Genomic DNA, 11003 nt, shown 5'->3' on the forward strand with positions numbered 1-11003 from the left:
TCGCCGCTTCGGTCGCGTTCAGATCAGCTTCGTCTCCCGCAACCTAGGCGCAGCTCGCTCCATGGCCATCACGACGGCGACCACGATGACCACCGTAACTTCCCCTGCCGCATCCCCTCTCCAATCCCTCCGCCGGAGAAGCCCTCCCAGTAACCTTCGCTTCTCCTTCTCCGCTTCTCCCAAGTAGTTCCTCGGTCCATTTTCCCTTTTTATTTCTTCTCGAACATTTGTTAACTTCCTCATATGTTTCTTTAATTTCTTTGTTCTCCGCCAGGAACAGCACAAGGATCACGGGCAGATGTACAACGCCCAAGGCTGTCTATTGGAATGGGTCTTGGGATACAGATCGAGCTGAGAGAAGAGGAATTTGGTCTATTAGGTGCCTACCTTGCCCCTCTCCTTCTTATTTACTTACTAAGAGTTGAATAGATGTGAGCAAAATGGTGTCTTTTGGTGCCTGACCTCTATTTGGTTGCGATGTAGGGATGATTTGGCGGTTCCATCGTCGCCTTATTTCCCGGTAATGGCTCGGGGGGAGCAGGGTCCGCCGCCCATGATGATGGAGCGCTTCCAGAGTGTCATCAGCCAACTCTTTCAGCATGTATGAAACTAGGGTACCTGATGTTGGTCGAATTTACTAATTCTCTCCCGTTTTTAATTTGACCTATCCTTTGGGTTTCTGTGGTAACGACTCAACGATGCAAAATTCCTGTTTGTAGAGAATTATTAGGTGTGGTGGACCTGTGGATGATGACATGGCAAATATAATCGTCTCACAACTTCTATACTTGGATGCAGTTGATCCTACCAAGGTATAATCTTCTGTTTTCACTAAATGGACGTTGCTGTATTTGATGCCTCCACCAGTGGATTTGGAGCACGGAAAACATACATTTATTCTCTAATTAATTCCATTCACCCATAGAACTGGTTTCCATCCTGGGAAAATCTTAACTATTGGTATTATGTATTTATAAATCATATATCTTCTTTGTTGTAGAGAGGAATGTCCATTGGGAGCTGTATGGCTTCTTGATGTTACAATATAATGTGTATTTTACAACAACATTTTTCTATTATATTATGATTGATGAAGTTGATCTAAAGCATATTAAACATTGAAAGGGTTCTGAAATTAGTATTTGATGTGGATCATAGGATATTGTCATGTATGTGAACTCTCCAGGAGGATCAGTTACAGCTGGTAATTTCCCCTCCTCTTTGTACCTTCCATTCTTATCCTCTAATACATTTTGTCAGAAATTTTATTCTAAAGATATTTTCTCATGCCACTCTTCCAGGCATGGCCATTTTTGATACAATGAAACACATAAGACCAGATGTTTCTACTGTTTGTGTTGGTCTAGCAGCCAGGTAAATTGTTTTACTCTAGAAGCTCCTCTTATTTGAGTATGGTTTTAACTTTTTGACTTGTATTTACTCTCTGCATTTGGCTGTTCATTAACTTAGTGGAATTTTTTATAGCTTCTGGCTCTCTTTTTATTTAATTACCAGCACACCATCTTAGGTTAGGTTGGTTTCCGTATTATGTAGGACTAATATTATTCTGTATAAAATGTTTTATTGCAATCCCTCTTTATCACACTACTCTCATCAAATTATCATCAATTTTGATTTACTTTTGGATGGTAAACTGTAGCAACTCTGATTTACCAATGTGTCCGTGTGCCTTAGATCATGGTGGTGACCAAGTGGAACCATGGTGGAAGTTATTTCATTTTGATAATTTTATGCATAAATTACTCTTATTGTACCTATTATTATTTCTTTGCTTATTAACATGATCCATTCTTAGATATAGTCACTTTGATGGCCACTAAACTAACTTGTTATTATCTGCATTTTCAACGACAGCATGGGTGCTTTCCTCCTGAGCTCTGGAACAAAGGGTAACTCCTAGTCTATGTTGCTTCACAAGCTTGGTAATAAATCTTCCTATTTTATGTTTATTCAAATCAACCTGATCCAGGGAAAAGATACAGCTTACCAAACTCCAGAATTATGATTCATCAACCTATTGGAGGTGCTCAAGGTGTGCAAACTGAAATAGAAATTCAGGTAAAGAAATTTTCTGAGAATTTGATTGACAATAGTGATTCTGGATCTCAAACTTAGAGGAATTTTTTTACGTGTTTCTTCTTGACTCCTAAGAGATGCCCTTGTGATACAACAGTGAATCTAATAATTTCACAGGAGTCTTAGGACTTAAAACTCAAATTTCATTAATGGAATATTATTCAACTTGAAGGGGTTGGGGTTCTTTTTAAAGGCGTATGGTTCAATCTCCGAACCCTACAAACTTGACAAACAAATAACCAATTCCTAACCTACTAAATAAAATTTAAATTTCCTTATATGATTTGACTACCTCAATAACAACATATAACTATTTTTAAAAATATATATAACAATTTAAAACTTTTAATTTAAGCATTCTAATTTTATACCACATCCTTTTTTTTTGTCCAAGGATATAACTTGACTCCAAGCAAATGTTATGCCATTTGACTTTGTTTTTTCAAATTGATAATTCTGAGGACGAGACATGACCAATCACAAAGTGAGAACGACATATACTTTATACTGAAGGATGGATTGGGAAAAAGATGAATTGGACAAGAGTCGAGATAGAGACACGTTCCTCTGTGTGCTTATCCAAAAATAGGGAAAGGATAGATTTGAAATGCTTGCAGATCAATTTTGGTCCATTTTTTCATTCATCTGAAATCAGACGGAATGAGTTTTCTTCTCTTTAGCAAAATTCTTTGGCAAGCCAACAACAACATGACAATAGGGAAATTCTCCGGCTAGCTCCCAGTGAGCTTGTGGCGAGACCACATATGGGCAATGAGCTTGCAACCATGGACTAACTGTGAGTTGCGCTCACAGCCTTGATGTGGGACCCGATTGTGGCTTGAAGAAGTGTTCCTTTGATAAAATCAACATGCAAGGTGGAAGGCTTAAAATATGTGAGTTAGCATATCCTCTGATTAAAAATTTGAATTAATATTTAAATAAGTTGACAAATTAAATAAATATGTATTAGAATCAATCCTTCTTTTAATATGGTTAAGTAAATTGGACAAGAAGGCTACTAAAGTAGATTTCATGATTTAATTGTATTTATATGTGCAAGAGAATAGTTTACGGCAATTTTTTATAATAATCAATGTGTAATATAATTTTTTTCCTTGCATGGATATATCTTTTGCAACTCAACAAAAGTCACAGTGTGACGACAAGCATTATATAAGAAAGCTAACTCTCTATGTAGAGCTTTAAAGTCATAACTAACTCCAAAATCCCACATACCAACAAAACTCTAATCAACTTATCGTCTTAGATTTTACTTTACGATAGTTATTTTGTTTATTCTCTCTTTTGACATCTCAGAATAGTACATAAGAGCTATAATGTGTCATCATGATTAGTAGCTTGCCGAATGTTCTTTAGAAGGGTGAAGTTATAAAGGGGTTCTTATCGGGTATGCGATTAGGGAACTCTTCAAAAGTCGAGTCATTAGGGAGATCTTCTAAGGTCAGGTGAATCCTCTATAAGGTTAAGTCATAAAAAAGTTTTAATATTTGTTTAGTTAAATGGCAACATTATTTGTGCCATGGATTGGGGGCAATTTTTTTTGGAGCTAAATTACCACGAGATATGTTTAGGCGTTAAGTTATATGAACTAGGCAAAGGTTCTCCGAATTTAAGTGAACTAACAACTTTGAGTGTTGTCTCTAAAGTCTCTAGCAATTTTTAGATATTTTACTCTCTTTTTTTTTTTCAATTTGAGTACATGCGTCTTTAGTCTGCAATATTTGTGTAGGGTAGTATTCACAATTCCCTATCACTTTGTAATTTGATTTGTTTTTGCTCAAGGTAGTTTTCTTATGCTTAAAATTGTATTCAATGTTTATGGCTCTAAAGTAGGCTTTCCTTAAAGTAGATGAAACTAAGTTATCTTATTCTAGTTTTGTTGGCTAAGTGAGCTCATGAATTGCTAAATGTCAAAGGTGAATGAAAAAATTAGAGAGTAATGCAGTACGTACATGATAGATACAGTATAAACTATAAACATAATATTGCAGATATGTGGAAAAATGAAGACAAAACTATATTGATATTAGGACTCGGGAAAAGAATTTATTGCTTATATGTTCCACATGCTCCTCAAATAAGATTAAACAAATAAATTAAGAGAGTTTTTGGAAAAATCTAGATTGACCATTGTAAATGAATTTATACTTGGAGGATAAAATGGATGTAGGGAGACGATATGGAGGGCATTAAGTTGAATGTAGGTTTTGGATTCAGGAAAAGAAACATAATAGGTAGTACAGTTAAAATTTTGTGACATCTTATGAATTTATAAGTTTATAATGTTATAGAAATGAATGATATTACTCGGTTATAATTTTCCTTACATAAAGGTTGATAAATTTGTGTAAAAATTATAAATTCTTACATGGTGAAAGGTTTGTTAATCAATGTTCGCTAATGGTGTTAGCTAGATGGAATTGAAAAAAGAAGGTTTGTTTCTAGTTTTTACTAGATGTAGATGGTGAAATTGCTAGATAACACTGCAAGTGTCACAACTCACAACCACACAGTATAGTAATTATTAATCACTATGTACTGATCAAATTTTATTTGGTCGTGTTTCTCTTGCAGGCAAATGAAATATTTCACCACAAGGCTAACTTAGCCAGCTACCTGGCATATCATACTGGTCAAAGCTTGGACAAGATCAACCAAGATACTGATCGTGACTTCTTCATGAGTGCAGAAGAGGCAAAGGAGTATGGGATGATCGATGGTGTTATAACGAATCCTCTCAAAGCCTTGCAAACCTTACCAGCGTGAATTAGTGAGTATAAGATTAGGTTGATCAGTTTTATGTGAAGCTTCAGGCTCAGACTATAATGTTTTTCTTTCTTTCCATGAATTTTCTTGTTTAAAGTATTAGTCATGAATGTGCAATTAAGTCGTCAATATGCATCACTTTTATTTAAGTTTATCAACTCTTTACATCGTATTTGACTCAAACCATTATTTGTTCAAAGTTCATATAGTTTAGCTAAGCCAAGCCAATTTCATGTCCATCTTATCGGTTCAAACATCTTGACATATGGAGATGCATAGTCACTTGAGACTTATCAAAGGAGAGTAAATATACCATGTCAACAGACTTTAGAGACCTACTAGAGATTCAAGGGTCTCTAGGTGAATTTCAGGCAACAACTTATTGTCATTTCCACTTCAGTCTCCAATTATTTTCTTTCTAATCATCTCCACTTCATTTTCCTATTAAACTTGAAACTCATTCCATGAACCTTAATTCAATCCAACTTTACCAACTTCAACCGAATTATCTATCCTCTCCTCGCTCTTGGAGTAAAAAACAAAGGAATAATAAGAGAACTAAGATTTGAAACCTCAAATGGAACGGATATCCCAAAGGTCGGCTTCTTCTGAGTGTACATAAGTTGTGCTCAGGGTTTACCTAAATCAGGAAGAAAGCCATATACCTCTAGGATTGATCGGGCGAAAATTAGACGTCTAGTACACTCACATTGCTGTATTTAGCTTCAAAAATAACACAAAACTAACGGAAACAATGGAAACCAAGTGTTGGCTATCAGCATCAAATCCTTCTTGTAGAACTTCGGAAAGAAAAAAAAAACTGACACTTAAGCCTTATGATACAAGCCGACAAAAGTTCAGTGAACATATACAATTGGAATCATAAGCTAAAGCTTGAATACCAAGCTATATCAGCATCAGAAAGCACCTTCTTGTAGAACTTCTGGTTGCCAGATACGAAGAAGTCGATCATAAAATGAGCAAGTCGAAACCAACAAACCTTGCCTCTGCATGCCTTGGGCACTCACTTCTCCCCTCTGCCAATCTGCTCCATACGCTAAAGATTCATGCTTGCGATAAGTTTCAACAACTTGAATGTCACCATCTCCTATCTTAACAATCGCAAAACCATTGTGCATACAAGCTGTCAATACAAGGTTCGACTTGCACGGATGGTGCTTGATTCTCCAAACACCCCCTCCCAAGCAAAGGGACTTCTCACAAACAGGTCTGGATGTTGATCTAACATCCCAAACTCTGAGAAATTCATCATAGCTTCCCGTCAGCAGAATGTTGGTATTTGCTGGGTCCTGACTGATGCAACATACACCCATCCTATGTGCCTTGGCGTTCCGAAACACTACATCATTTGTAGGAGCCCTCAAATCCCAGCAGCTAAAACAACAATCATCTGATCCACTGTATAACAAGCTTGGCCGGTGGGCATCAAAAGAAGTCGCCCAAACTTCATAATCATGGCCTAGCCATGATTGTGATACCTGGACTTTGTCATCCTTAACAGCAACAAAGGATAACGAGCCATCCGAATGGCCTAATGAAATTGATGAAGCTGATGGATGCCAGTCCATGCACAAGCACATGGAAGAACTTACGTTTTCTGAGCAAGCTTCTCTCAACATATTGCCTAAAATTTAAATGAATCAAAAGACAATATGTATGCAATGGATAGATCTAACGTTCACAGTTCACAGTTATGACTTAATAATTCACAGTTATGATGAACACCTGATCACTATCAGTTTACTTGTTGACGAGCAAAATGTTATATGCATATGCCTATAATAAGAGTAGAATGTTAAGCAAAATTAGGTTGTTTTTTTGGTTTCTAGAAGAGAGAAAAAAAGGACCTTGATCTTCACATATTCACAGTATGCTATAATAAGAGTAGAATGTAACAAGAGAACAGATGAACACCTGATCAAAATTAGCAAAATGTTTTTTTATAATAAGAGTAGAATGTTAAGCAAAATTAGGTTTTTTTTTTTTGTTTTTTGGTTTCTAGAAGAGAGAAAAAAAGGACCTTGATCTTCTACTTTCAGTTGAAGAACTCTAACCTGATCACTATCAGTTTAGAACAACGCCGCCATCAGCACCGGCTTGAGCAAGCAAAGGAGGCGCATTCTGTCCGCTCGGACTCCATTTTAAATCGAAGACGCCAATTGTTGGTACGCGACAGAGCAAGTCGAGACCGTCGTGCGTCGAAAACAGCGAAATGCTTCCCGCACGGTGAGGCTGAGCTCCTTCTTGTAGCGTGTACGTGCCGGCAGCCAATATATGGTAGAAGGAATCATGAGGGCAGAACTCTACGACATCTGCATTTCCATCTAAATAGCAACTCCCGATATCCATCAGAAACCTGTGGGCGAAGGAACGGCGAGAGGCAGGTATGTACGAGTGAGGGAGAGACGAATTGCGTTGGTGAGGGATCAATGGAAGGAGAGTAAGGGAAGATGGCGGCAGAGGATCGAAGCGTGCCCGACTGATCTTCGAAAGGTGAGGGAATCGACAGCGACGTGGAGGCGGGCGATGGCAGGACTGAAGACGGTGGTGCACTAGGGCTTACGAAATATAAACTAATAAGGAGCAGTAGCCCATAGAAAATATTTTTTTCAATTCAATTCCACAAAAATATTGTATTTTTATATCAAAATATATTTACTAGCTTAATTTAAAATTTTTAAATTTAATTAAAATCAAATCAAATTTAAAATCAATGGGGACTCTCGTGGACCCAAAAAAGATTATTATTGGATAGATAATCAAAATTATCAATGAGAACCTCAATCAAGTGCCCCTTAAAAGTTATATGACAATTCTTCGTGCGAGGATATCAAATAAAAAGGAGGCTTCTTATGTTTCATTAGTTAATAGACATGTTCCCTTCAAATCTAAAATCATAACCAAAGAAGTTTACAAAAGTAGAAGAGTAAAAAGTTGACATCCATTACCTAACTACTTTTGGGTTGGAACTTAATATATGCAAAATAGGATTCATTCACATTCAATTGTGTTAAAATTTCATATGATGAAGAGTTAATCGACATAGTAATTGATGAATCTACTCAAGGATATCTCCGGTACTTATAGGTCGACAAAGACATCAAAGAAGAAGTAAACAAAAAGCTTGCAACAATAAATAATGGAGAAAAATATATCTTTAGTGGGATCACTCAAGGGAAAGTGGATGAGAAGAATCACAAAAGAAAGATGAATCAAGGGCAAGGAAGATGAGTATGATTCGATGAATCAATGAATTTTCCAACATTTAAAGTAATCTATTTATAAGAAGAAAGATCCCCTTTTGTTATCAGCCGTTAGATTTGAATCTAATAATCCATTCGATCTGACGCTTCAAATCAAGTTTCATCACCAACGATCAGATTGTGACTCTTCACAATCACAAAAGAAATGGTTGTCATCTGTTCTCCTAGTCAGCTCCTTCGTGTACGTGCGAATGTAAAGTGCGCCAACAAACCGATTGCGCGCGTGGCAAGCTCGAAGAAAAAGAGAAAACCATCTCTTAGGGCATACAAACAAAGTGCTAGTCATGCTTTTGCACAAATCATGAGAGATATTTTCCAATGGGTAAGTACTAAATCTCATTTCAAAAATTTAGATAGTCATTTCGCACTGATCTCCCAAATTGAGCAAAAAGTACCCATTTTGGGTACTTGCCATTCGATAAAACTTGGCTCAATTTGAGAGAAAAAAAGGTTTGAGGATTTGTCTTCAAGAGATTAATAATATGTTGCCCTTTTGCCTCCACCAAAGTTGAATTGAAACTTTCAGATGACACCCATCCAAACAAATCATAGGCCTTAGCTCTAAAAATTCTTGTTCAAGTGTCTTCAAACTTTAATAACAAAACAAGAAGGATCTTTTGACTCCTCCACATGCCTTCATCTCTGAAATCTTAACCTTTTGTTCCTTATCTATAACTGCTTTCAAGCTATGGACTGAAATTGTCGGATTGCGGTTGATTGTCTGCAAGCATTTAGATCTCAACAGGCCATTCCCCCTCAGCTTGGTCCACACAAAAGGCTTTAATCTCCATTGTTGAATCAACTTGCATCTCTGAGGCAGGCATGAATCATCTAGTCACATTCCTTCTCGCACTCGACTCGATCCTCTCATCACTCCTTTCGAATTCCATCTCTTTTCCTCCCATTCACACACACACACATCAAAGGAGCCATTAGTACAACCCTCATCTATCATGCTTGCATTCACCATTTCGTTCTGCATCACCCAGCCATCACTGCCATTCTTATCATTTAATAAGAACAATGATAATCATTAAAATAAATAAATCAATCAATCAAAGAGAGTGCTTACAAGCAGATTTAATTTCAAATGTGCTGAATTTTAAAAGCATGGAATGAAAGATCATGTTAAACCTTTCTACTACAAAAAAAGACCATGGAATGAATGAATAAATGAATGTTTCAACTACTCTGATTCTACTAAGTAGGACCCACGCCATGGCCAAACGTTCCACCCAAAACAAAAGCATGCAAAGACAATTTTAACTAAAGCAAGATGAAGATAAGAACTTTGCAACTAATGAAAATAACAAGTCAGTTTGTTCTTCTTTTCTGACTTATTTCAGCCTCTGTTGTAGTTGTCTGGTACTGGATAAAAGGAATGGTTATCAGCACTTGTGGCAAGTAGATTTTCTACATTTGAAACAAAAAACAACTTTGTTTTTACTTTTTACTTAGGGTGTGCACTAGTCCAACTTGCTTGAATTTGATTATGTTTAAATTTATTTATTACAATTTTTATTAAATTTGAGTCGAGTTTGAATTTTAAATTTATGTCCAAAAAAATACAACTTGTAAAAAATAATTTTATAACTTCAATGAAGCATTTAAAAATAATAATAATAAAAAAAGTTTATTAAACTTATGAGTAATTTAGAGAAAACCCGATTTGCTATTATTTTGATAAAAAAAAACAAATTAAAAAGCCTACTCGTTGATGGTTCTAAAAATTATGAGCACCAATTTCAGTTTTACTCTAAAATACAGTATTTTAAATATATATATAATTTAGGAAAAAAATAATTTTATCTAGTACTAATGGGAGAATCGAAAAAATCTTATGTGATTATAATTTTACACGGTTCTCCCATGGATGAAATTGTTGGATCGGAGAAAGACTAAGGGGAGAGTGAACAACCTATTGTTCACTTTCATATTCAATTTTACAAAACACATTGGTGCAAAGGAAAATACAAATAATACAATTAAGAATGAAACGAGCGATTTAACATAGTTCAAAACTTTGATTTCAACTCGACGGCTCCATATGAATTTTTAGTGGATCACTCCATACAAAGCCATTATTTTTTTCTCCATTTTGATAAGTTACTAGATGGGAAGAAACATTTTCTACTCTTATTACAAGGATAAGAAAATAAGTGCATGAAAAGCTTAATGAGAATAGGAGCACAAGAAAACAAAAATATTGAGTTTAATATTACAAGAATGAGCACTTTTAATTGTCTTCATGTGCCTCCACAAGCCCATATATAGCAACAACCTTTAATTACTTTTCGGCTTTCAAATAGATTTTTCATCTTATAATCAGTTGACAAATGCTTACTTGATCTTGTTAGTTTGTTATGTCTCAATGGCTACTTCAGTCAATTCAATTAGTTGGGCCATCAATTGACTAACTAAACAATAACTTGTGGGTATTTAGCTGTTATAGTTTATTAACCTAAAATCTGTGGCTCTCTTTTAGATTTTCCTTTGTTGATCACTTGATTGACTTAGATATCCAATCGATTGTTCCTCAAATAGAAAGATTATTTCAATTCGACTTTGAGTCAACTATTTAGTTGACTCATGGTGCATTTGATTGATAGGTATAATTGACTCGAACTACTTCTAAAGTTGAATCCCTTCCTAAGTGCAATCTCACATGTACTCTAATGTACAAGTGCATTCAATTCATCCTCACAAGAGTTTATCAATGTACCAAGAGACTCCACATCTCCTAGACTTCATTAGGCTAAGAAGCTTCGCTTCTGGGTCTTCTATGCCTAGAGACAAGGATGGTGCCTAAGTAGCCGTGATGGTGGTGGCCTCCTT

At 35.9% G+C, this 11003-nt stretch overlaps 2 protein-coding genes across 3 annotated transcripts; one reads left to right on the plus strand and one right to left on the minus strand.

The window, feature by feature from the left end:
- LOC141815785 (ATP-dependent Clp protease proteolytic subunit 5, chloroplastic-like) lies at positions 1-5013 on the plus strand. Of its 2 annotated transcripts, none has more exons than XM_074703669.1 (9): positions 1-183; positions 281-379; positions 484-601; positions 720-812; positions 1159-1204; positions 1302-1374; positions 1876-1910; positions 1991-2079; positions 4693-5013. In XM_074703669.1, the coding sequence occupies exons 1-9, from the start codon at positions 62-64 to the stop codon at positions 4882-4884; spliced, it is 867 nt and encodes a 288-aa protein (XP_074559770.1). In that variant the 5' UTR covers positions 1-61; the 3' UTR covers positions 4885-5013. The 2 variants fall into 2 exon arrangements, with proteins under 2 accessions (XP_074559770.1, XP_074559769.1); XM_074703668.1 differs by having other exon boundaries at positions 2-183; positions 275-379.
- Positions 5014-5587: 574 nt separating this feature from the next.
- Positions 5588-7411, minus strand: LOC141815788 (uncharacterized). The gene is given in 3 exon segments (XM_074703672.1): positions 5588-6529; positions 6926-6975; positions 6977-7411. Coding segments are annotated over 3 exon segments (1056 nt in total). The 5' UTR covers positions 7255-7411; the 3' UTR covers positions 5588-5801.
- Positions 7412-11003: the final 3592 nt, after the last annotated feature.

Source organism: Curcuma longa, unplaced genomic scaffold (assembly GCF_044706935.1).
Source record: "Curcuma longa cultivar G26 ecotype Majalengka, Jawa Barat unplaced genomic scaffold, ITB_CL_G26_1.1 contig_10294, whole genome shotgun sequence".
Lineage (NCBI taxonomy): Eukaryota > Viridiplantae > Streptophyta > Magnoliopsida > Zingiberales > Zingiberaceae > Curcuma > Curcuma longa.

What these genes read in the sequence shown, in the direction of transcription:
- LOC141815785 (XM_074703668.1), top strand. Translation starts at nt 62, where the DNA reads ATGGCCATCACGACGGCGACCACGATGACCACCGTAACTTCCCCTGCC. An exon ending in AGAGGAATTTGGTCTATTAG is followed by an intron (nt 380 to 483) that starts GTGCCTACCTTG and finishes GTTGCGATGTAG; the next exon opens with GGATGATTTGGCGGTTCCAT. An exon ending in AGGAGGATCAGTTACAGCTG is followed by an intron (nt 1,205 to 1,301) that starts GTAATTTCCCCT and finishes CCACTCTTCCAG; the next exon opens with GCATGGCCATTTTTGATACA.